The 27,526-nt window shown below is 39.4% G+C and overlaps 1 protein-coding gene across 3 annotated transcripts; it reads right to left on the reverse strand.

Moving 5' to 3' along the window:
• Window positions 1-524: 524 nt before the first annotated feature.
• LOC148855324 (extra-large guanine nucleotide-binding protein 3-like) lies at window positions 525-27,526 on the reverse strand. Of its 3 annotated transcripts, none has more exons than XM_088941948.1 (8): window positions 26,168-27,526; window positions 25,934-26,071; window positions 23,390-23,494; window positions 23,120-23,305; window positions 21,781-21,952; window positions 13,045-13,286; window positions 1,794-1,957; window positions 525-1,605 (listed from the first exon to the last, which is right to left on the reverse strand). In XM_088941948.1, exons 1-8 carry the CDS (start codon window positions 27,218-27,220, stop codon window positions 1,020-1,022), a joined length of 2,646 nt encoding a protein of 881 aa, XP_088798074.1. In that variant the 5' UTR covers window positions 27,221-27,526; the 3' UTR covers window positions 525-1,019. The 3 variants fall into 3 exon arrangements, with proteins under 3 accessions (XP_088798074.1, XP_088798073.1, XP_088798072.1); XM_088941947.1 differs by having other exon boundaries at window positions 13,045-13,289; XM_088941946.1 differs by having other exon boundaries at window positions 23,120-23,494.

The raw sequence follows: 27,526 nt of genomic DNA on the forward strand, positions 1-27,526 counted from the left end.
TTCTTTGTTTTTTTCACAAAATAGCCATACTCAGACCCAAGGTTTTAAAAACAACTCGGAATGGAACCAGTTTCCAGGTCAACAGTTCAACCACCTGGGTCAATGGATCACTGACCATATCAACAGTTTTTGGCCAAGGATCAGGTTGAGGGTGAAACGGCCCAACCACCCGGGCCACGGGTCCAACTGCCCAGGTCAACGACGGTTTAAAAACACTGCTCAGACCTAGACCTGCTCATATATATATATATATATTTGCATTTTTATTCAAGTCAAATGGTTGAACCAGATTTTTTTTTTTTTATGTAAGAATCAGACAGTTAAACCATTCAAGCCATGACCCAGTGACCAAAATGGGTTTATGCCTGCTCGAGTCTGATAACATTGTACTAAAAAGTTACAGATCATGAACCATGTGGTTTTAATGTTAATCAACAACTTAGCCCATTCATTGGATGAGCTTGATTGACAAATTCAGCACCTGAGATTAGAGACTTCCCACAAGACCTAAATGAAAATCACTCTAAAAAAATAATTGAATTTATTTGATATAATAAAGTTGAAGTAAAGAATGTGATCTTGGAATATACAGAGCAGAAACAGATCGTTCCAATAAAACCCTTAGCCCAGATTAGCTTCTTTCAATCCATAATTGAACAAGTTACTCGTACTTCTTACCTGAAAATGAAAATCATCCTCACAACTGAGCTAAATAGGGCCAGTTGCCCCACACAGCAAATGCAAAAAATTTATCCAGAGGAAATCTGTCTTCAGTTATTTTTTCCCCGAGTACAGTGGTAAGCCACTTTGGATCTGCTACAAACAAGGCGTGTGCAACAGGCTATGTAACCCAATCAAGAATGAACACACCAGTGCGCTGTACAACTGGCACCTGTACGGATGACTGACACAAACTCTTGATTGGGTTACGTAGCCAGCTGTACACGTCTTGTTTGTAGCAAACCCTTCCCGTGTAAAACACAAAAAAGTAGGCCTACTACTGCATAAAAGAATGAGATCTATTCCTGCCTAATATATGGTGAGGAGCTAATTTCTGTACTGTAAAATGAATCTTCTCCATTAATAACATATTTATCATCCTTCTCATCTTCCCACTTAAGAACCTCCCTTGTATACTTGAATGCATCATCAACAGTACTTCGCTCATGGGCCCTGGTCTGTGCCACAAACAGCTTCCCGTTAGTGATAGAGGTATAGAGATTCTTAAACTTCATGGCAACATAGAAGTAAGCCTGGTTGGCTAGAGATTGATTGTTGTGATGGGGCTTCACTGGACTGAAGTCCCCAAACCACTCACAAACTGTTAAAGGAACCCGTTTGATCTTTTCTTCAAATGCATCATACTTGTTGAGGAGGAGAATAAAAGGGGTATCCCTAAAACAAGGGTGTCTCACAACACTCTCAAACAGGTCCCTGCTTGCCAACATCCTGTTGCACACTGGACCCATGCCCTGGGCCCGCAACTGATCATAGTCACTTAGGGCAACACAGAAGAGAACAGCCCTTACATCTTCAAACATTTCCAGCCATTTGCAGCCATCACCTAGTCCCTTTGAATTTACTCGAATTAGTTGGTACCTTTGGCTGTAATGGAAGTCGGAAAGAAGAAAACAAACAAGATCAGTCAATGACAAACACTAGTAGAAAGCACTAACAGAAGGATCATGAGGTTATATCATGTTAGTAAAAAAGTGGCACTAGCATTAAGCCACTTGCTAAAGTTTCAGGCATTATATAGTAAAAGGTATATCAGAGAGAGAGAGAGGTTTTACTTTGTCTGAGGGCATTCAAAGTTTTCATTGTATATCTCTGACATGGGACTATGATCATCCAGCATGAATTCAAGAAAGGCTACACCATTGCTCTGCGTAACTCCTTCAGCATATAAAATGTCTTTCTCAGATGGTTCATACTCATTGCTTGATATCTCAATAGCCTGCAAATTTACCAAAATAGGAAATCAGAAAACATATATGATTGTGCCATCATGGTAATTAAACCCCTCCCACTAAAAAAAAGAAAAAGAAAATAGAATTTCTTTTAATAAAGATCATACCAACACATCGATCGCTGCATGAGTGGGGGCACATATACATGCATGGCTATGCTATCTGAAGGCAAAGGATAATCAAGAAAGAAGTAACAATGCAGTTCCATAAATGCAGACCAAGCTGTGAAAGATATGAATTTCCTATGTATGTGGGGGGAAATATGAATTCAGATCCTAAGTGGACCTGAAAATTCTCTCTTGCCCTTATGGTGGTGTGGCAACCAAAGGAACTTCTTGGATTGCAGTCCGCCAGACCACTTTTCTCTCGGATCTAGGCTGATTTCCTTAGATTGATTTTAACGGTCAAACCAGTATCTAATATTACTTTCAGTCCTAGACTACTTGATGCAGGAATTCATTTCTTTCTCTACTTTTTCTTTTATCAGTCTTCCTACTTAATGCACTGTTTATGAAAAGGAAACTAGACATAAAATATTTGGGTTTTTCTTGACCGATACCAAATGCTGGAATGGATGACTCTCTGCTTCAGCAGTTTCACCATTCAAATAATAAAAATTTAATGAAAATAAGGAAAAGGTTACAAAAGGGACGAATAAAAATAAAATAAACCAAAAAGTAACAACTTCAGTATTTGATGAAAACATTAAAGGGTTTCTCAGACTGGATATGAACCTAATCTTTGAAATTTTTTTGCATAGTGCTTTCTCAGACTCAAACCCACATTATTTTTTTTTGGAAAAGGTAAAGTAATATTTATTGAGATAAGAAATACACAATGGAGGCTGAGATCAGTCCCAGAAAAGGCCGACTGATCAAATCAGCAATTACACATTCCACCAGAAACTAGAAAGAAAAACAGCTGACACATTACAATTTCTGAAATCTTCAGACGCAGACACCCAAGACATCAGTTTGCCCACTGTTTTCTGAATTAGCTCTTCCAGACTTAAAACCTTGTTACAGAAAATCCTTCTATTCCTCTCAGACCATATGCACCAAAACATAGCAATAGGAATCATCTTCCAAACAATCTTCTTTTTTCTTGCTCAAACCCATGAGCTTCCAGCAACACAACAGCCCCGTAACTGACCTCGGCATGACCCAACTCAAGTTCATGGAGCTGAGGAAATGACTCCACAGCTGAGCAGAAAACAGGCAGGATGCACAAATGGTCAGTGGATTCAGCACTACTCCCACACAGGCTGCATGACAGGTCCAAAACATAGCAATAGGAATCATCTTCCAAACAATCTTCTTTTTTCTTGCTCAAACCCATGAGCTTCCAGCAACACAACAGCCCCGTAACTGACCTCGGCATGACCCAACTCAAGTTCATGGAGCTGAGGAAATGACTCCACAGCTGAGCAGAAAACAGGCAGGATGCACAAATGGTCAGTGGATTCAGCACTACTCCCACACAGGCTGCATGACAGGTCCAAAATCTAAATGCCCCTTCTCACAAGGTTAGCTCTAGTAAGACATTTATTAAGAGCCATAGTCCAAACTAGGAAGTTAGATTTAGTTGGGCTGGTGGGATTCCACACTTGACGGCAAGGGAAATCAGGAACACCCCTACTACAGAGGTTAGAAGCCAGAGACTTGACAGAGAACACACCATCTGAGTTCCACTTCCACTGTCACTTATCCTCTGAACAGTAATCCAGCTCATGATTCTGAAGACAGGTCAACAGATTCAAAACCTCATCCACCTCCCAATCAAAAAAGTTCCTTCTAAATGAAGGAGACCAAAGAGCTGAACCACCAGATACGCTATAGCACTCTGCAACTGAAGCCTCTTGATTCAAAGCACACTGGAAGAGGAGAGGAAAGGAATCAGCGAAGGGTTCATCCGAGCACCAAGAGTCCTTCCAGAATTTGGTCCTAATACCATTGCCAACTTTAATTGAAACCCCAGCAGCAAGAGCTGAAAATTTCTTCATTATCCCCTTCCACAAAGAGTTACTCCAATTGGGAGGAGGGTCCCTTGTTCTCCAATTACCCCATTCCACACCATATTTGCTAGCAATGAGCGATCTCCACCAGGCATCATTTTCTGCAGCAAATCTCCAAATCCACTTGCAGAGGAGAGCAGAATTAAAAGATTTCAATTTCCTTATGCCTAACACCCTTCATCTTTGGGGAGGCAGACTTGCTCCCAACTCACCAAATGCACTTTTTTCTCCTCCTCCCAACCTCTCCAAAGAAAACTCCTTTGAAGCTTTTCAAGCTGATTTGCAACACTGTTTTTTGATCAATGCTGATTTGCAACATTGTTTGGGATATAGAAAAGAGACAGGAAATAGGTGGGTAAATTGGAGAGAGTAATCTTAATCAGAGTCACTCTACCCCCAAAGGAAAGGTATTTTGCCTTCCAAGAGGCCAACTTTCTCTCAATTACCGAGTCCCAAATTGCAGAAGAACCACAACTCACTCCTAGAGGGGGCCCCAAATATTTGACTGAAAGGGACTCGATCTGACAAACCAAGATTCCAGCACAATCTGCTAAATTGGAAACCTGACCCACTGGGATAATTTGACTCTTGTTCCAATTGACTAAGATCAGAAATCACTTCAAACCAAGATAAGATCCCAAGAATTAACTCCACCTATGAGGGGGAGGCATCCACAAAGCATAACGTATCATCTGCAAATTGGAGAATATTCACCTTCTCACCCCCTGGAGCAAAATTGCAAAACCTTCCCACTCATCGGAAACAACAGCCTTTTTATAGAATAAAGTGAGGATCTCCATTACACATATAAAGAGTAGGGGAGACAGGGGATCACCCTGTCTAAGACCCCTGGAACTATCAAAGAAACCTGCGGACTGTCCATTAACCAAAACTGAGAACTTTGGAGAGGTGATACAAACTTTTACCCAGTTTCTCCATTTCTGCCCAAAATTCATCTTCTGTAACACAAGATCAACGCATCTCCAATTGACACGATCATAGGACTTTTCAATATCAAGTTTGCAAATCAGCCCTGGGGAACCTTCTTTTTTCCTGGAATGTATGAGCTCATTAGTAATGAGTACAGAGTCCAGCATCTATCTACCCGGAACAAAGGCACTTTGGTTATTTGAGATGACACTACCTAGAACCTCTTTCATTCTCTCATCAAAAACTTTAGCTAAGATTTTGTAGAAGCTATGCAGAATACTAATTGGCCTGAAATCCTTGATATTCACTGCACCTTCAATCTTTGGAATGAGGGTTATAAAGGTAGTATTCAAACTCCTCTGCAAGGAACCACTTTCATAGAAGTTCTGGAAAACATTCAGAATATCCTGTCTCACAACATCCCAACATTTAATATAGAATAGGTTTGTAAGACCATCAAGCCCTAAAGACTTCTCATCAGCCAACAACTTGATTGTTGCTTTTATTTCCTCCTCCGTGAAGGATCTTTCAATAAGAGATGACTGCACATCACTCAACTGACTAAAGGGAAGGGACCTAGGAAAAGGTCTAAAGAACCAAGGCTCCTTATAAACTTTTTATAAAAGTTGGTTGCCACTAACTTCATATCTGCCTCAAAGACACCCACCCTGCCCTCTCCCTCCAACCTGGTTATTACAAAGGCTCTAGCTCTTGCATTTGCCATTTTGTGAAAGAAGTGTGTATTCCTGTCCCCCTCTTTCAGCCAAGCCACTTTATCTCTTTGCCTCCATTTAATTTCTTCCGACACTGCCAATTTATCAAACTTCAGATTTGCTTGAGATGTTTTTAGTCTATGCTCTTCAGAAATAGGACCCAACTCTTCTGCTGAATCAATTTCCTTTATGATAACTCAGGAGAGCTTTCTTTTTAGTGTCTAAACTCATATTTTTCTCCAATTTCCAAATCTTTAATCTTGCTTTGATGGCCCCCAATTTTTTTTCCAGAATGAAAGAATTGGTACCCAATACCTGCAGATCATCCCACACAGACTTCAACAAAGGAACAAGAGTGGCATCCTCAAACTAGAAACCCGTCCAGTCTCACAAGAGTGGGGTTGTCTTGGTTGTTGGTCCAAGTAAACTGGCTACCATGAAGGGGTAAGTCTTGAAGCTCAAATCTGTTGATGAAATCGGCAAACTGAACCATATCCCTGGATCTTCTCCCTCTAGAGCTTCTCTCATCAGCAGACAATGTGACATTAAAATCACCAACAATAACCCAAGGGTAAGATAAACTTCCCCTCGCCACGGCCAGCTCCTCCCACAGACTTCGATCATTAGGACCATACACATTAGTAATTTGACAAACATTACCATCTGCAAACTTCAAAACTAGGGAAATTGAGAAATTTCCAATCTGATAGGAAGCCAAACTACAAACCGTCGGATCCCACATACTCAGCAACCCCCCTGCACTCCTGACTACTAACTTCTCCCTCCCCCCAGATGCTTCTAACCACTGCAGCCTCAACACTATCCAACTTGGTTTCTTGGAGCAACAAATTTTTTACCCTGACTTCTTCAGAGACTCACACTACAAGCCTCCTACCCGACCCCAAACCCCTAACATTCCAAGAGAGCAATTTTAACTCCATTACAAACCCCTGAAGCAAAAGAAAGCTTGGCACTCAAGACTTTCTCCTCTCCCCCTCACACTCCCCTCACTACTGCCAGCTTTGTCATTTAAACTCCATGTCAGTCGCATCATTTCTCTGCTTTTCTTAGATTTGTTACCTCCCTTCTTTGCTGCAACTTTCCCCCTTGCCAAAAGCACTCCCTCCAAATATTTGATTGTCTCCTCTTCCAACCCTTCTAACGAAATCCCCAGAAACTTACCCAAACCCAGCATCTTTGATGAGACCCAAGAAGAGGCACATGAACTCACTAGTTGTTTACCTACCAAACTCGACTGAGCCAACACCAAACTACTGATCTCCTGCGTCTGAACATCTATTTCAGTACCCACAGTAGTAGCACAAAACTTACTTCCTTCCGCCTGGGATCCAACACCGTCTTGATCATCTCCCCCACCTTCGGCCTAAGAGTCTGAAACCACCATCGCAATCGGATCCAACTCAATCAGCTCGTCTTCCACTCGCAGTACAGCAAACTGATTGGTCTCCAACTGAGACCCGGAGAAGTAGGAGGAGGAGGCATAGGCTTCAAAGTAGGCGAACGGAGGTCCAAAACTCCCTCTTTCTCCCACCACAGAGCGATCAAACACTGGTCCTGAGAACCCCGGTTGGCCCTGAACCCATTAGCGGGTTGGTTGAACCAGGTAGGGATTCTGAGAGATGGGCTACTGTGTGCCCTTCGACTAGGAGGGGACCTGGGCTCACTATTGCTTTGGGCCCAGGCCCAACATCCGAATCGAAGGAGGGAAAACCCGACTGGGCTGGAGGGGACGAGCCAAGCCCAGATCCTTCTTCTAAGTTGTCTTTGGCCACGTGGGACTCGGAAAGAAGGAGCTGGTGGTCCACATTCTGATTTCTTAACGAGCAGCCCTTACTAGGTGCCGGGTGTAGCTCGGACAGGCACTCTCTGATCAAGCCTTTAATATCCTCCGCTCCCAAGGTCTGCCCTCTATCCCCCAAATTTGAAATTTGAAATCCCTTCCCACCGACTTCCTCTGCAAGCACATCTAGACCCTTCGTTGTCTCTGAGATCGAACAGCTCGAGAGAAAGCTGAGATCTTCACCATCTTCTCTACCACCGGCCGCCGGGGAGCTTGACCTAGCACGAGTCTTCTGCGAAACCCCCGTAGGCATCCCCTATATCTCTTATTACGCTTGGACACCAGAGAAGGAGAGGAAGACCAAACACCCTGATCCAAACCGACTCCAAGTCCTCCCCTTGAACAAAAGGATCTAGATAGCAGCAACCCGCACTCGCACCCCACCAGTCCAACAAGAGTGGATTTCTTCCCAGCTGCCATGGCCCGTTTCTTAACACCCAATCCGCACCAGCTCTCAAAGGGCAGATGAAAAGGAAGAGGCCATCTGCCATTTTCTTCACTTTCATTCCCCCCACCTCTCTCCATTGCCTGTTTGCCCAAAGCTCCACTTCCCTAGTCCCCTATCCCCACTAGAACCTTCCCACCAAACAGTTCCGCAAAAACTCCCTTCTTGCATTCACCGCCTGAGAGTCAGTGACTACCACCCGTTTACCGCCGACCCTCTTCACCTCCAACGATCCAAAAGCAGGCCAGGCACCTGCTACTGCCGCATCACTGTATGAGAGATTGACTCTTGTCCGCCCTTCTTTCTCCACTTTTTGGTACCAGTTGATAGCTTCCCATCTTCTCTTCCCTCCAACAGATTTGCTTGAAGGGAAGTAGCGCGCCATAGGAACTAAGAAAAAAACGAAGGTGCACACCTCACTAGAACGTACACCAACGTTACCAGATCCCTTCACCAGAGATCCATGGTGGTCTTGAACGTACACACCTCACAACCTACATCAAAATTTTGATTCTTCAAGGTCTATAAATTCCCTCAACATTTTTTAGGATGCTTATGACACCTAGCTAATACAACACTAACTATCAAAACATTAATTGTTGACAATTTTTAAGCACTTTAAAATGTTCTTTGTTTTTCATAAAAGAGTTTTGACCAAGTCAACACCATTGGCATTGAATGCAATCCGGGGTCAACCAATTGACATAGAATGGATCAAAAATCAATGCTGCTGATCAATTCATTCAGATCACACACAAAATTACAAAATTTTGTAATTACAATTATAACAGTGAAGCACAAAGAAACCATCGCCGAAGAGATGATCTCTAGCAGGTCAACACAACTTGTTTCTGCTGTTGTTAGGAGCAGAAAATAGTTGCCTTTCTATTTCTGGAACAAAAATGTTCCATTTGAATATTGATAAATATTACCACCAACCATGGTTCCTACATAGGTAGAAAAAGTTGTATTCCTTTACATTGGACATGAATTTCCAGAAACAATTTCCAATAGTGAGACTCCTTACCTTTCAAGTTTTATACAGAATTAATAAGGTAAGTCCTAGTGTGAGAATAGAACAGATGCTAGCTATGTAGATGAACAGGAATGCCAATTGGGAAAAGGGACATCAGCCAACCATTTCAATCCTAAATAATGAGAAAATATAGGAAGACAGAGATTGTCAATATAAAGGTGGGGTCAAGTGGGGCAAATTTAGAAACAGTATGCTATTGTTGCCAAAATAGTCTTCAATTGTGAAGAAACAAGGACTAAAGATCACTAGCACTGGAAAATAGCCACTGCAGATTGGGGAATGAATAGATGGAAGTGACTGCGGTTTATAGAGAATATTTTAGGTTGAAATCATAGAGTATGGGTAGCTGTAATGTGTACTTCAACTAGCATATAATCAAAACAACACTAATGAAGACACTGAACAGAACAAAAAGAAGAAATGTGAAAGGAGGATAAAGGCATACTGAAATCCGAATGAGATTCTTGCCACATTGTAGAATGAGCAAATTGATTGGTCTAATGCCTACGCATTGTCCACTATCTATAATTCCCTATTGTTCATCCTTGACTTGTAATTATGAAGGTGATCTCTGTTTTTCCTACAATATTTATTAAGGCAGTTGTTCATATTCCATTTTGATTGTGGGGTGGATTCTAGTAAAAAAAACAAGCAAACCAAGAAAACTGTGGTTCCTTACGATAGCCTACTCTGTGTTGTGGCCAAAAAACACCAGGGAACAGAATGGAAGGAAAACTCTGCCCTGGATAATTTAACCCTATGATCATTTTACGATGACTGAAATGGCAACTTAGTAAATAACCACTAAAGCATCAACACAAGGCCTGGATTTCTATCAACCAAACAAGTATCTGAGCCTACAAAGTCAAGCATCCAATATAATTCTTGCCTTACAAGGTGATGCATAAAACAAAATGGCTGCAGCAGACTCTATTGCAAATTATTTCAAGCATAATAATTCTAAGCAAGTATTAAAAGGGCAAAAATGTTAGATTCCAAGCTTTACAAAGTCTTGACATGGGATACAATCATGCAAGTCATTTTTCTTTTACTATAATAGTTTGGAAACCTTTATCTTATCAGCATTTTTCAACTTGGTTGGACATAAAATACTTTCAAGGTCCTACTGTCTCTAAAAATTCAGACCAAGACCAGCTAAGACACATTTGCCAAGGGTATCTTCATCTTCATTGGCTTTGTATTTTCTTTCTTTGAGATATTCAAGGAAAAGAGTATCTCTGAACTGGTGAAAAAAAAAGAATCCTGCAATCAGAAGGGAAGTTGCACAGTATCCCTGAACTAATTATGATGAATTTCTAGTACTCTTAAATCATCATGATTACTTCACATATTTTCCAAACTCCTATTTCTTTACCACTCATGAATCCTTTATTTTAAAGGTGAGTGAAAATTTGCTTCAATAGATTCCCCTTATCACATGATAAGATTTATCAATTCCCTCGTATCCTTGCAAAGAAATGGCAAAGGAACTTCCTAGAAGTGGCTTATATTTCAATGCTTCCATAACTCCTCTCGTAGAAATCAATCATATCAAACAAACAGAGCCACCAAATTAGAAATTAATGAAGATTCCATTCTAATCTTTTGTACAGACGAAACAAATATTTGAGATGAACTTCTATCACTTTTTAGATCAAAAATCTTGTCGAAAGTCAGCTCCCCTATTACAAGTCTGAATAGCAAATTTCTCTTTAATTATAAGTAGCATAGCAATTTTTCATTGATCCAGAATCACTCATTTGCTTGATAGCCCACCAAAGCCGGGCTTGTTATTGTTACAATTGTCCTACAAGCATGAGTGCACCATAATTTAACAATGGACAACTGCACTGACAGAAGGGAATAAAACAGGATTCATATAGCTGACCCCATAAGGTTGGGACAAGGCCAACCATTTTCAGAACTATTCCAACATCTATGGTTTTAAAGAATTATAAACTTCTCCAAAACAAAAAAGAATAAGAATTTGCTTGTCAACTTATTTATATAGACTCCAAACCCATTTATTCTGTCTTTTCATAATAATGATAAGGGTTTGACTATGATACCGGAAAGACATGATATCGGAAAAACATACATCCAATCAACCGGTACCATAAAAGAGGTGATCAATTAGGTGGTGTTCATCTCAATTCACAGGGGTGTTTTGATTGGTTAAAGCTCTTCCAATGCCATGTCTTTCCAATATCATAGGTTTTCCCTAATGATAATATCAAGAATTTTGGACATAAATAAGATGAGAAAAAGAATCAGACAAAATATGCAAAAAAAAATTATGGGATGATATCATATCCGTTCACTTCAATAAGAAATGCTGCACAGACTGGGCCAGTGCCACTTATATATACCAAAGAAAAAGACAATTTCCAAGACAAGTACACATGGGTATTATATGGTGAAGAACAGATTAAATTCATTCCCTTGCCAAATCTTTTCCTTTTTTTTTGATAAGTAAATGTAAAGATTTCGTTAAAAAAGAAAAAAGTAGTACATTCTAGTCAGGTGTTAAGGCAACACCTACAAACATAACAAAAAATGAGAAACCAAATCAAAACAGGTCATCCAAGCAAGTTACATATTTGTAACCCCAAAACTTCCCCAAGACTGTCCCCTATATCCACTTTATTTACTTGATCAAATTCTGGTAAAACCAAGGCTCACTCCTGACTCATATCCGTTCACTTCAATAAGAAAAGCTGCATAAACTAGACCAGTGCCACTTATATATACCAAAGAAAAAGACAATTTCCAAGACAAGTACACATGGATATTATATGCTGAAGAACAGAAATTAAATTTATTCCCTTGCCAAATCTTTTTTTTTTGATAAGTAAATGTAAATATTTCATTAAAAAATAAAAAAAAAGTAGTACATTCTAGTCAGGTGTTAAGGCAACACCTACAAACATGACTAAATTAAAACAGGTCATCCAAGTTACATATTTGTAACCCCAAAACTGTCCCCTAGGTCCTCTTTATTTACTTAATCAAATTCTGGTAAAACCAAGACTCACTCTGACACAGATTAGCCAATAGCTGCCACAAGCCTATCCCGATTCCAAGCTTTATCCTCATTCTGGTAAAACCGAGACCCACTCTAATTTCTTCTCTTTAGTAAAAATAGGAAGCCTTCAAAGATTTGCGCCAAATCTTTGAAGGCTTCCTATTTTTACTAAAGAGAAAAGAAATTAGAAAAAGAAAAGAAATTATGTTTAAAAGGATTTCAGGGAAGTCCCCATCTATTTTGATTTTGAGAAAATAGATGTTTAAAAGCAATTCCTTTGCCAAATCTTTGTTTCTTCATCAAATAATGATTTTCAAGATTTTTATTTTTTCTTTAGAAAAAAAAAATACATGATATAAGAAAATACATCACTTCTTGTATTACTTTAATTGAAGCTACAAGGAGCCTTAATCTACAGAACATGCCAAATGTACTATGAACGTACTATGCCATTATCTATTTCTATCAATGAATCAAATAATGAAATCATCAGCAGTAAATAAATAACTAATTAGAAGAATCAAATAAGTGTCTCTTAGAAAAAGGAATCATTACTGGTGGAGAAACTCAACTAGAAGTATAACAATATCCTAGAAACTAATCTACCAACCAATATTATATGCCAGCTTGCTGGTAATGCCTACATCTATCACAGAGGAGATGAAACTATCACATCCATTAGCATACTAACCAGTAACCAGTAACCAATTTCCCACCAAAAAATCAGATAAAGAATAAGCAAATGAAGAAAATCATATGCCAACTATGTAAAATATGTTTAGACACCAAAATAGCATATAATCCCCAATTAGAAATGATTATTTTCTTTTTTTCTCCAAAAAATAGACAATGATTCATAAAGCATAAATATAATAAATTCAATATTCTAAATGAGCGTCAATTGAGATGAGATGTAAGTCAACAATTACAGTATTAAATGTAGTAAAGAAATGTCATAAAGGGAATCATATTGCAATGCACAAAAGGGGAAAGAATAAATAAGGAAAAAAGTGGGAAATTCTAAGTTAAATAAGAGCACTTTAGCCATACCCGATTTAAGAAATAATTAGCAACATCAGGAAGAAAATGCAATTCATCTCTTCTCTTGTATGTTTCCTGAATTGCAGGGTCCTTCCAAACTTCATCTACAACAGGGGCATACTCACGGGTTGCAGCAGGGAAGAAAGCATCCAAGTCCCCCGTGGCCATAATTTCCAGTAGCCAGTCAGAGAAATGCTTCAACCGTTGATTAATTGCATAGATGCACTGCTTACTTTCATCATATCCACTTTCTGCTGCATCCATTCATAATTCAACCATTATATTAGTCTATGCCTCCCAGCATCTAGGACATCATAAACTGAAGTTGAAGTAGTAATTCAAGGCTTGAGCTTTTCCATAAAGGTCCATACAAGGGAGCAGGGTGTTGAAGTTCCAAAGAAAACCAGAAATATTAATGATATGAAATTGTAAACCAAGACCAGCATCAAACATTGCACACTTAGGATGGTTGTATGTTTTTAATCCCATCAAGATAGTTATTGGGGCAAGGGTATAAAAATGTTATAGAACAATCTGCTTAGAACCTCCACCCCCAATCCCAGGGGGGGAACTCTTTATTTTTCCCTCAGATGCATATTTTATATTTCATTACATTATGCTTTATTGAATCATTTATAAGGAATAAAGAGACCAATGTCACAAATCATCCTATTCAACATGGACTTTAATTGAAATATACCTATACAAAATGATAATGTTGAACCAAAATCTGTGTCGGATGATAAAAATGCAAAACCCGATCATGTTTCCAAAGAGCACTTTTTTTTTTATAAATGATTTTCCAAAGAGAACTTTATTCTAATTCCAAATAACCATAGACAATCATTGCATGAATCGCCATATATTCAGACATATATACAATGGTTATTGTTATGGATAGGCATTGAAGAACTGGAAAAATTAAGATGTAGATTGAAATACTCTGGAATCATCATCATCATCATTGTCCATGCCTTATCCCAACCATATGGGGTTGGCTACATGAATCCCGTTTTGCCAATACACTCTATTTAAAGCCATATCCACTGTAAGATTATTAGTGCTTAAATCATTTCTTACTACTACCCATATCCTTTTTGGTCCACCCCTAGCCCTTCTAGCCCCTTCAACTCATAGCAAACCACTTTCTAACTAGTGATGTTCATGGTCTTCCATGCACGGAACCAAACCATCTTAGTCTACTTTCTCCCATTTTTATCACCTATCAGGGCTACTCCTAGGTTCCTACAGATAACTTCATTCCTGATCCTATTATCCTTTCTAGCTTTTCCGTTCATCCATCTAAGCATTAACATATCTGCCACCCTCATTTTCTGGACAAGTTTCTTGACTGCCCAACACTTTGCTCCATACAAAATAGCTGGTTTTACAACTGTTTTATAAAATTTTCCTTTCAATCTAAGTGGTATTCGCCTATCAATACTAAATTTTCATGTCATATACTTTGTTTAGTCCTACTTATTTTAAAACCTCTTGTTTCTGAGGCATTTGTGTTTAAGTACTCTGGAATACATGTATAATATTTCAAACGGCTATTAGATGTTTAAAGAGCAAATCCTGGGGATTTCTTTAAGAGAAAATGATGAGTTCCACAAAACAGCCAGTTATGCAAGGCATCTAATAATTGACAATTCCACCATACAGATGAGCAATTTGTTGAATCTTCAATGATTTTTGGAAGATATAGGTGGTTAAGTGTACAGAACCAGAAAAGGGAGGTGGTTGATGGTCCAAGCAGTCCAACCATCTAGTCCAGGCCAACTTTTAAAACATAAGAAAAAGCAATCTTATCAGATATTTAAGAACATATAATAGTTTTTATTTTTTTATTTTTTTATTTTTTTATTTTTCTCATGTATCTTAGACCTTCTTGATGGGATCAATTACACAGAATTCTGTGTTTTTGCTGAATGCTGATAGAAAAAAAAAACACAGAATTCTGTATCGCATACCTGAAACTAACAAATATTGTATATAAATGTGAAATGAGGAGCCAGGTTTTCCTATTCTCTCTTCTGCTAGAAATTTAACTTCTACCCTTCAGAATTCTGTGTTTTTGCTGAATGCTGATAAAAAAAAAAAAAAAACCCAGAATTCTGTATCGCATACCTGAAACTAACAAATATTGTATATAAATGTGAAATGAGGAGCCAGGTTTTCCTATTCTCTCTTCTGCTAGAAATTTAACTTCTACCCTTCACTGTAAAATTTTCTGGTGCCCAACCCTTTCACATTATTTTTCTTCAATGTTGTATCCACGCATAAATGAGGCAATGCAAGTACATGTATATGGAGTACTTTTAATAGTTTATACTTGTCGATAGACGTGTCAGACTCCTGACACACATCGAATTCTTGTTCTCATATCCATGTCCATGCAACACTTCTTACTGGATGAGGCAACAATATGATGACCCATGACATCTAAAAGCACTACATATGAGAGGCAAGATCTTTAATAACCAGTATGAGCAGCTCATTTGGATGGATTTAAGGTCAGACAACAATCCAGCCAATAGCCTAGCTAGAGTGGTGGTGTGTCCAAGAGTAACTTGGCATGGACACATGCTCAGGAATCGCAATCCAATGTGTCCAAGAGTGTGACTTGGCAAGAGGATAAAACGAGGACTATCAGACATGTCCACATAAAAGTTTAAACTATTAAAGTAGTCCATATTTTTTGAATTCTAACATTATATACCTGTAGAGAACATTGATGTGGGCCCCACAGCTGTGGTCCCACTCTGTCCATAGGGTAGAATGTATCTAGTCACAGCTGTGGTTATTTTGCTGTTCTGTTATTTCTAGTTTCAGTTTTATATTGGTTGTTATTTGTTAGCAGTTATGATGTAAACACCAAGGGCAGATATGTCCTTTCATGTAACTAGCATAACCTATATATATTAACTTAAAATGGCGGTGGTAGAATATTGACATTCTGTTCTCCTCAAAATCTGTGTTCTATTGCTCTTCCATCACTCTTTCTTCTACATCTTCTTCACTTTCTCTTCTCATCGAACCTGAAATCTCTTAGTGGTCAAGACTGAATAGCAGTCTTGAAAACCTACATGGTATCAGAGCCAGGTTAGGGTTTTTCATGTGAGTCTAATACCAGCCGACCACATGAGAATCTCCTAGGACTGAAAGCTGAAAAGGAGTTCGCAGACTGATTCTTGGAGATCACCAGAGGTACTAGCAGCTGTTGGAAACTTGCTAGGGTTGCAGAGTGTTGGTGGTCAGGAAGGATCAGAGAAGACTAGGGTTCAGGTAACCCTAGAAGGCAGCGAACTATTTTTCCTTGTAAGTTGTTACTTTTTAATAGAAGTTCTTTCAGAGAAGATAGGTTGGACCTATCTGGAGGGGAAGGCCGAACCATTCTAGCTTTTTCTCTCTTCGATTTCCTAGGGTTTTACATCAAACCTTGGACCGAACTGTGTTTCTCTCTACTCTAGGGTTTGAAAGTGATTTGCGGCAAGCCCTAGTGGTTGACTGAACCCTGTGATCTACTTAGAGCTACTCTTAAGTTGATTGGTAGGTCCGATCAGATTCTAGGGTTTCTTATTAACCCTACTGAAAGCTCATCTATATAGTTTGGACTGTGCGACTGAATTGCTTCCTTTCAGGACTGATTAAAACCCTAACTTTCCCTAGCATATCAGTTTTGTTTTAAAGTTGTTCTCAGAGTTCTAAGGGGATTAGAGATCTACGGACAGCTACTGTTGTGTTGGCTAGTTGGTTTCAAATCAGAATTACTTCAGTTTTGTGCACATACACTAAGAATACAGATCAGGCCGATACTGTTTTGATTGTGATTGGTGATTCAAGTACTGTTTTGAGACTTGACAGAAATGGAGTCTAAAATTCAAGCAGAAGGCAGTCTTGGGAACATCAGTTATGGTGGTATTTCTGAGATGGGTGGTCAGATTACGACCGTAAAGTTTGATGGATCAAACTATTTGGAATGGGCCCAATCAGCCATGATGGCTATTGGTGGAAGAGGTAAATTAGGGTACCTCCTGGGAGATATGAAAGAACCTTCCAAGGGAGACCCGACATATACCAAGTGGATGCAAGAAAACTACTTGGTTATGACATGGCTGTGTAATTCTATGCAGCCTCATATTAGCCGGAATTATTTGTGGGCAAAGACAGCTAAGGAGATATGGGATGTTATGAAAGAAACTTACTCCCAACCCCTTAATGTTGCCAGAGCATATGAATTGAAATGTGAAGTGAACACCCTTAAACAAGGAGAGAAACCAGTATCGGTCTACTTCTCTACCTTGAAGTCCCTGTGGCATGAGATTGATCACTTAGAGACTCTTGAGTGGGAGAGTCCCAAAGATGCTCAGACCCATAGAAAGCACATCGAGACAAACAGGGTGTTTGAGTTCCTAGCGGGACTGAACTCAGAATATGATATTGTGAGGCAGCAGATTTTGACTAGAGACAGTGTGACTCTCTCTCAGGCTTACTCATTTGTACACAGTGAAGAAACCAGAAGGAAGGTTATGATGCAACCCATATCAGCCTTTGTAGCGGCTACACCCAAATCAGGGGGTGATTTAGAGAATGACAGGAAGAAGGAAGACAAGAAGGATGTAGTATGTGAACATTGTAAGAAACCCAAACATACAAAAGAGACATGTTGGAAACTGCATCCCCACTTGGTTCCTGCGAAGTTAAGAAACAAGAAGGGCACTGCTCATGTAGCCATGAACACTGATTCAGCATCCTCATCTGGCACAAAAGGAACATCTTTGGAGACCTTAACTGCAGTTCGGGCTGCCCTAATACAGCTAGAAAAGGAGGTTGGAAATTCAACTCAGCCACCGCAGCCTCCATCAGCCCCTATCACATATGCCTTTGCCCATTCAGGTACTCGAGCTTCAGCCTATCATGCCTCAGCTTCAAGTACTACTGAACCTTGTTGAGTAATCGACTCAGGTGCATCTAATCACATGACTAGCTTGCCTTCACTGTTTACTACTTACCATTTGTCTTCTGGTAGGGATAAGTATCTATTGTTAATGGCTCCCTGGTTCCTATTTCTGGGAAGGGTGACATCAAGCTTTCAGATACTATCTCCCTATCATCTGTTTTGCATGTGCCTAAGCTTGATACTAACCTTCTGTCAGTCAGTAGTATTACCAAGCATATGAACTGCTCAGTAACCTTCTTCCCTGACCGATGTGTTTTTTAGGACTTGGAGACGCAGAAGGTGATTGGGACGGTCTGTGAGACGAATGGGATCTATCTGCTTGGGGAGCGGTTCCGTCAGGAAGAGTCAGTAGAGAAGTTGTCTTTTGTTTCTAAGAGTGTGAGTCTTGTTATGCTTTGGCATAACCGATTAGGTCATTTGTCTTTTCGATCTTTATAGAGTCTGTTTCCTACTTTATTTGAGTCTATTGAGTTGTCTCAGCTACAGTGTGAAAGTTGTGAGTTTGCTAAGCATTGTAGAAAGCCTTATTTATTGAGTAATAAAATGAGTGATAATTCTTTTGATATTGTGCATACTGACGTTTGGAGGCCTTATCATATCCCTTCTATGGGTGGGTACAGATATTTTTTGTTATTTGTTGATGACCATACCCGCTTTTCTTGGATTTATCTCATGCGTTCACGAGATGAGGTACCTTCCCTGACTCAAAATTTTCACCAAATGATCCTAACCCAGTTTGATGCCAAGATCAAAGTTCTCCGATCTAATAAAGCAAAGGAATACTTTGCTAAATCATTGACATCTTATCTTCTTCATCATGGGGTTATCCACCAAAGCTCTTGTCCTCATACACCTCAGCAGAATAGAGTTGTCGTGAGGAAGAATAGGCACATTTTTGAAGTGGCTAGAAGCCTCATGTTTACTTCCAATGTCCCTATTCGCTTCTGGGGGGACGCTATCCTCATGGCAGTATACCTTATTAATCGGGTCCCTTCCAGGGTCCTTGATATGCGATCTCCTTTTTCGCTTCTACACCCACGTGAGGACTTGTTTTTTATTCCCCTTAAGACATTCGGTTGCACTTGCTTCGTTCAGCTTCTCGGACCCCATCCCTCCAAGTTCGAACCCAAAGCCTCCAAATGCATCTTCCTTGGTTATGCACAAACTCAAAAGGGTTATTGCTGTTATGATCTTGTCTCCGGGAGGAAGTTTGTCTCCATGGATGTCACTTTCTTTGAGGGGACACCCTATTATCCTCGGGTTGCCCCTTAGGGGGAGAGTAGTGAGAGTGGGGGTTTGAGTTCTTGTCTTCAGGGGAGAGCAATGAGAGTGGGGCAGTTCCTTTACCTATTCCATTGGGTGATGAGAATTGCAATGGTGAGGGTGGTCAGAGGTATCATGAGTTTAGGGTTTATCACAGGCGGTGCAGGCAGGTTGATCCTGATCATCAGCAATCCAGACCAGCTCCAATCTCATCTACAGCTCCAGGTCCAGATACTTCAGTCCCAGAGCCCACAAAGACTTCCCCTACAGATGATCTTGACCTTCCAATTGTAGTCCGTAAAGAAAAACGACATTCTACCACATCCACAGTCCACTGTATTTCCTATTTTTTATCCTATGATCACCTATCTCCTACCTACAGGTCCTACCTTAGCTCCATTTCCAATGTCCCTATTCCAAGAACAGTGCAAGAAGCCCTATCCGTCCCTGAATGGAAAGATGCAATGCAAGTTGAGATGGATGCTCTGTTGAAGAACAATACCTGGGAGGTAGTTGATTTGCCAAAAGGAAAGAAACCAGTTGGATGCAGATGGGTATTTACAGTGAAGCATAATGTAGATGGATCTATTGAGAAGTATAAAGCTCGATTAGTTGCAAGAGGGTTTACACAAACTTATGGCATAGATTACTTGGAGACATTTGCACCGGTAGCCAACATGACTACTATTCGAGTTTTCTTGTCCCTTGCAGCAAGTCACACTTGGCCTTTATACCAAATGGACGTGAAAAATGCCTTTCTGAATGGAGATCTGCAAGAAGAAGTTTACATGTGTTTGCCTCTTAGATTCTATGATGCAGAAGTAGGTAAGAAGGTCTGCCGGCTCAACAAGGCTTTGTATGGTTTGAAACAGTCACCTAGGGCTTGGTTCGATAGATTTAGACTAGCACTTGTGAAGTTTGGATATGTACAGGCCCAGTCAAATCATACCCTATTCATCAAGAGGGTGGAGTCCTCTTTGACACTGTTGGCAGTATATGTTGATGATATTGTGGTCACAGGGAATGATAGCCATGAGATTGAGTCTCTTAAACAGTTTCTTCACCAAGAATTTGAGGTGAAGGACCTTGGTGTACTCCGGTATTTTTTGGGTATTGAGGTTGCTAGATCCAAACAGGGGATCTTTATATCTCAAAAGGAAATATGTCCTAAACCTGTTGGTAGAAACTAGAAAGTTAGGTGTCAAGCCTGCAGATACACCAATTGAACAGAATCACAGGATTAGTGCCGAGAATGGGGAGCTTCTTGAAGACAAAGTTATGTTCTAGTAACTGGTAGGAAAGCTCCTAAATATCTGCCTCACTCGGCCAGATATTACTTATGTTGTTAGTGTTGTCAAGTGCTGAAGCAGAATACAGGTCCATGGCCAATGGAGTGGCTGAAATCATATGGTTGATCTCTACTTGTGGAGTTGGGTATTGAGTATGAGAAGCCCCTGATGCTGTATTGTGATAATCAAACCGCCATTAATATAGCACATAATCCAATACAGCATGACAGAACCAAATACATTGAAGTTGACCGCCATTTTGTGCGAGAGGGGGTCTCATCTCAAGAAGTATGTCTCCCTTACATCACATCCAGTATGCAACTAGCCAACATTCTTACTAAAGCCGTATCAAGAAAGAAGCTAGAGGCGGATCTATCCAAGTTGGGAATGATGAGCATATACTCCCAACTTGAGGGGGAGTGTAGAGAACATTGATGTGGGCCCCACAACAATGGTCCCACTATGTCCGTAGTTATTTTGTTGTGGTTATTTTGTTGTTCTGTCACAGCTGTGGTTATTTTGTTGTTCTGTTATTTCTAGTTTCAGTTTTATATTGGTTGTTATTTGTTAGCAGTTATGACGTAAACACCAAGGGCAGATATGTCCTTTCATGTAACTAGCATAACCTATATATATATTAACTTAAAGTGGCGGCGGTAGAATATTGACATTCTGTTCTTCTCCTCAAAATCTGTGTTCTATTGCTCTTCCATCACTCTTTCTTCTACATCTTCTTCACTTTCTCTTCTCATCGAACCTGAAATCTCTTAGTGATCAAGACTGAATAGCAGTCTTGAAAACCTACAATACCTATAAAAAAAAGTCTGGAACTTTATCTTTTTAACTTTATGATGGTTTCTATAAAAAATATTTATTATGATAAGCAAGTAGATAAAGGACAATGTTATATTGAAGACTTGAAGTATCCATTAAGAATGGATGGAGTGTTGGAATCCAACACATGTCTGACATAGATATTTAATCCATTTAGGAGAGTCCATGCAGCATCATCTCTTTGTCTTCATGAATATCAATGAGTCTTTTCAATCTTGCTACTGATTAAGAAAAACATATATATGTGAGTCAGATACAGGATCCAGTCCCAACTTTCATTGCAGTGGTTCATGTAAAATTGCCATGGATACCTGATCTCAACAAAGTGATTTCACTAAAAAAACTAGATTATAAAGATGGAATGCAAACAGCAAAGGGAAAATGTCTAATTGAAACCTTGGCCAGACTCTTCAGCATCAAAAGTAGCATCCCTTCTCATCAAAGCCTCCTCTTCAAAACGCTCTCGGCCTTCGAGCAATACGCTGAGATATTTGTACATGTTTCTCTGTATCATAAGTTTCATATCATGCTGCTCTTCTGAAGTAAAGTTCCCATGCAAAAACTTGGCCTGTTCCAGGAAAAGGCAACACAATATATCTTATATTCAGGAGTTACTTATAATTGAATAACTCCACTATTTGTTAGAGAGAAAGAAAACATTAAACTTTTGAGAAGTTTGTTGCCACTTTCCAGAAGGTGATCATTGAGAAAATTAGGCGGCTTTCATTGTTTTCTCATGCTTTTGTAAAGAGCTTAATTCAGAGCAATTTCCTTTTTTCCATTCATAAAGAGCTTAATTTAGTGAAATTTCTTATTTGTGCAGACAATGACACCATAATTCATGACAACCTTGTAGAGGGAGATTCACAGGTTGTTATTTGATGGACAGGAGGATACTGAACAGATGGTTGGATATGATCTCATGCACTAAGAGGGGCCAAATCCTTGGCATCTAATTTGAAGTCCTTGTTCAGATGGATGCCTAGATCAGCAAACTCCATAGCTGATTCCTTACAAAGAGAAGGAACCAGATTTATACTGGGGTCTTCTATAAGGGGCAGACTATAGTAAGATTCAATAGTTCTTTCTATTATTGGGTCTTTCATGAACCTATTCTAAGCTAGCTAAAGATAAGTTAGCTCTTCGCTATATTTAACTGATAGATTTTATTACTTATAAAATGTATAGGATTAATATGCAAGAAGTGCACTATTAATTACAAAGTAATGAAAGAAACACATTTACTACAATGCTGACCCTTGTTGATTTTCCACAACAATAATAGTTGATTTATTTTCAATCAAAAAAACCTTTGTCTAGCAACCTATAATACAAGGGTACCTATACAATGGTATCATATCATGTAGATACTGCAATTTTTAGTGTAAATTTCGTATTCGATACTGTATCCATGTGTCCTTGGTGTATCCAAGTAATAGATGGCAACTTAATTGTTTTCAAATAGGACAAGTATAGATATTGCTCATGTGAAGGTTTTTTGCATGTTCCCTCATCATGACATGCCTTTCATGAAAATAAATTTATGTGACAAAAATAAATTTGCAACACAAGATAACTGTTGACTTTTATACTGACCAGACCATGATCAGCTTGATTATATTTCAAAATGCAAAAGAAAAAGAAAAAGAGGATGCATGACATTTATTGGAAACTACAAATGTATTGTTGGTAGAATGCCACAACTTGAAAAATATTTAAAATATGATAAGCAGACCTGCTTGAAGATAGTGCTGGTTCCAGAACCTTCCAAGCCATGTAGCAAAAGTTTCTGAACTTTTCTCTGCTCCAAATATTCAGGCACAGACCTACTTGAGAAATTAGCTGCATCTTCTCCTTGTCCAGTAGCATTTCCAGGGGGCACAGGCAATGAGAATAGTGAACAAAGAAAGCGAGTTGATGCCTGCCCAGAAAATCCCATAGCTGGATTTAAGATTTCAAAATTGAACCAGGTCAAAGTTACTTGTATTAATAGATGGAAGTATACCTTTTCCCATATTTTACCCTTTATGTTATTCTGACCTTCTTCCTCATAAGACCCATCAGCGTACACCCAAAAATGAGTATCTCGGGGGCATTGCACCTTAGCTAACTGAAATTAAAGTCAACAAGACCATGCATCAAGTTTGCATACAAAAAATAGGACCAAATCAATGGCACGACAACTGAATATATGATCTGACAAACAACCGTGCCACTTAAGGAAGCATAGTAAATGAATACATACACATAGTACTTCAGTCAAAAATTTTAAATAACAGAGAGATCATGCATTCCAACAGCATAGAAAACCCAAAAAAAGACCATACTGCTCCAAGAAAATGAACACAAATGTATATGGATTACAGAGTGTAAGCTAATTGAAGACATAATCAGGTGAGTAAATACAACAAAATTTTAGCATCCAAATGCCACTCAGAAAGATGGAAGATATGTCAAGTATAATTGAAGTGAGTGTGTCACTAACTAATGCAGCCCAATGATACTTGTTCCCTAATTAATGAATATTTTTTTCATCTGCTGATAAAAAAAAAAAAACTAATGCAGCCCAACAATCAAACATCCAAAGATCCAATACATAATTTTAGGGTGCCCTAGATGCTAAGGCATGAATATAGAAATTTTAAATAATTAATATATGAAGGACATTTTGAATCCCAGATCTATAGATACCCAACACTGATAATCTATGAAAGCATTCCCTAATTTGAAAGTTGAGTGTTTCCTAGGGTTGATTATAGGTCATGCTGTGCCAGGCCTACAACCTTAAATGTATTTTGTGTATTATATAAATTATATAGTATATATAAAATATATGTTATACTTGTAATATAAAATACTATATATAGTATATGATATGTATAATATCATAATATTTATATAGTATATAATATACAGGCATATATGTTTAAGTTTAATATGTATGCATATTCTATCCAGGCCTGGACAAAGAACCTAAGTGTATTGGTATTTTAAGTGCCATGCCTTTTTTTAGTTTTTTTTTTTTCAAAAACTAAGTTCCTCTTCAAAAACAAAGTTTAATTTTATATATATTATATAATAAAAAGGGGTTCCTGAAATGATCACCCCTATTCCTATCTTGATGATTGAGTGATTCCCACCTAAGATTGAGTTATTCACTTATTCCCCCTTCTATCCATTTATATGGTCTTCTGTTGATTGCACTCCAATATTTCTGTTTACTTAGTAATCATTGTTTTTTTTTTTTTCTTTTTATTGTTCAAGTACAGATTATGTTTCAAGGCTAAACTTAAGGATAGATAAAACTTACAGAACACACTACATGATATGTTAATTACTCCTCTGCAGATATTAAAAACTTCGCAACCTCACTGTAGGTTTCAGAAAACCCTTTTGCATGGATTTCACAATATCCTACATGTTCAATTTTACAGAAATAGGCAGATTAACTGAGATTGTCATTTGCAACTTCAAATGGGAAAACAACTAGCAGTTGTAGAAGTCTCATGATAGAAGGTAACTTAACAGTGTAGGAAGTAAAGATGTTCAAGTAGATCATATCTGGTTCATGTGACATGGGTTTTCTCATGCCTTAAAGGCCTGGTTGGGTCGAGTCCTACTAATAGATTTAAAAGAATTTACAGAAGAAAAGGTTTGAAAGATGTGCATAAGTCTAAGTTGGGACCTGAGGAGAAGGGGAGTTTGGACGATCAACAGCTGTTGAGTTGCAAGTTTTCTAGTAAGTCGACTATGTGCACTCAAGAGAATGAAGTGGTGGAGACAGGTTCGTCTAGGGACAGTGGGGGTGGTAAGGAAGTTGAAGGAGGCACAACGAAGATAAGAGAGGATGCCTTAGCAATGTTTGTTAAAGACAATTTGGCGGAGAAAAGGATTGATTTGGAAAAAATGGATGACAGGGAGGTTCAAGTTGGTAAGATGTTGAGTTTGTTCTTCTTAGGTGGGGAGGAGTTCACTAGGAAAGTCTTTTTGGCTTGGGAGAATAAAAACAAAGAATGGACAGTGTTTCTGTTGATGATGATAGCATTTATGATGAAGTTTTGGAGGATATAGAAGAGTGAGCTGTTGAGTTTGGCAGCAGATCAGTAGGGTGGGTGGGCAGGGATTGGCTAGCCCAAAGTAGAAGGGGTTTCTATGGTTTTGCTCTTGATTTGTGGGTCCTAGGTTTCTTTTGTGTTCTGAGGTTCTTAGATGGAGTTCTTCAGTTCAGTTGGTGTTGATCCATCGGAGGTTGTTGGTAGTTGTCTTTTTTTTTGGGGGGGTTCTTTCTTTCAGGTGATGTCTTATCACCTTCCTATCGTATTCTCTTTTTTATTTTTAATAAAATTTTGTTTTATGATAAAAAAAAAAAAAAGGTATACATGAAAGAATGTATATCAAAGAAGGCATGACAGTCCTCTTCCAAGGCTTATGGAGGTAGCTAACTATCACTGTGAGAAAAGCAATCTAGAAGTTCAAATCAAGTTTTTCTTTTCTATTTAACGTAATGTGTATGTTGGGGTCTTTCAGTGTTTCTGTATCAAAATCTTACCTTCAGCATCCTGAGCTCTATTTTTGGGATTTCACGCCCATTAATATATACTTGTGTATTCCCATTGCTTGCCTCTGACTGTAGCTTCCCCCCAACATTCAATTTTGAACTTATGATCTTATCAGGCTTCTCTCCCTCCTGGAATTCAACTATTAAAATGTAATCGCAACAAACTAGATTTAAACCATAACAAAGGAATAACAATTCCTTATTTGTATAAGAAATTACTTTTACCTTTCCCCAAAGTCCAGAATCCTTATCATACCAGTACCTCCCTGGTTTCAGCTTCTGAGGAGGATATGCACAACCCAAAATTTCAGCCAGTTCTTCTTGTCTAAGTGGTCTGCCATTCACAATAAGCTGCTCAGGCCGGAGCTGATTTGCTGAACATTCCTTCTCTGCTTTCATGATCTGCCTTACCTCTAAAGGACTACACAGTCTGCACAACATCCTCGAAGACTTCCCCAAGCTCGATCTTTTCAACTCATTTATTGGCTTTCCAATGCAGCTCACGCACTTTCGACCCTCTGGCATCGAACCCATTGCCTTAAGCACGCAATTACTGCAATACCTTGCATCACAGACCAAACAAGCCTCCCTCTCCTTCAATATGTTCCCTTTCCCACACCTGCTACAAACACCTCTCTTCCTTTGAACCACAACTGGTACCACTTCTTGATCAACAACACTGGACCTGGTCGAAGCCAACTCATCCTCCTCGTCTACCCACTGGTCTGCAGTATTGAATGCCACCACTGCAGTTCTCCTCCCCACAACTGTCGTCTTTGGCGAACCAACGAATGGTGAATCAGATGCTGAATTCCCTTCCCAAAGCGATGGAGATGACGCAGGACTCAACCCTTCCTCTGCTCCTTCACCCCCCCAATCCAATTCTCTTGACCCATCTCCCCGAAATTCAGTTTGCGCCCTCGTGGACCCCAACGACCTTGGGCTCTCCACCTGAGGAGACTTCCCCAGTTCTCCACTGCCCTCTCCATTAAGAATCTCATTAAACCTTGAAGCCTTTGGAGCTGCCAGAATAACCGGCGCGACGACTCTCGCCACCGGCGCATACTCCGATACAGAAACCAAGGACGAGCTCCGAATCGAGAGAGAATCGAAGTCTAGTGGCTCAACCTTGGGGACCTCGTACAGCACCGGAGGCCCCTGGTACTCCACGGCAATCGAGTAATCGAGGTGCTCCTCGTCCGGCAGTGGCGCTCCGGCAGGAAGCATTTTCCTTAGCACCTCCTCCCATTTCTTCTCCATCTCCGGCTCTGCTGCCATTGCCGCTCTGAGTGGTCCTACAATGAATCTCTCTCAGCAATGACCGTGGGAAACTGAGCTTTGAGGGGTCCAACGCAAGAGCTTCACTTCCACCATTGAAGAGGAAACTAGGAAGCAAGGGTTTCTGTAGAGCCAGAAAGAAAGGGAGTATTTCACTATTTGGTTAGAAAGGGAGTATTTCACTATTTGGTTAGAAAGGAAGTGAAAGGAATCGACGTCGAAAGGGAAGAGAATCCATGGAAAGGTGTCTCGAAAGGAGATTGGACGCCATTAGAGAGAGAGAGAGAGAGAAGGTCTGAACAAATC

This window comes from Nelumbo lutea, chromosome 4 (assembly GCF_056320005.1).
Source record: "Nelumbo lutea isolate HS-2025 chromosome 4, American lotus-T2T, whole genome shotgun sequence".
Lineage (NCBI taxonomy): Eukaryota > Viridiplantae > Streptophyta > Magnoliopsida > Proteales > Nelumbonaceae > Nelumbo > Nelumbo lutea.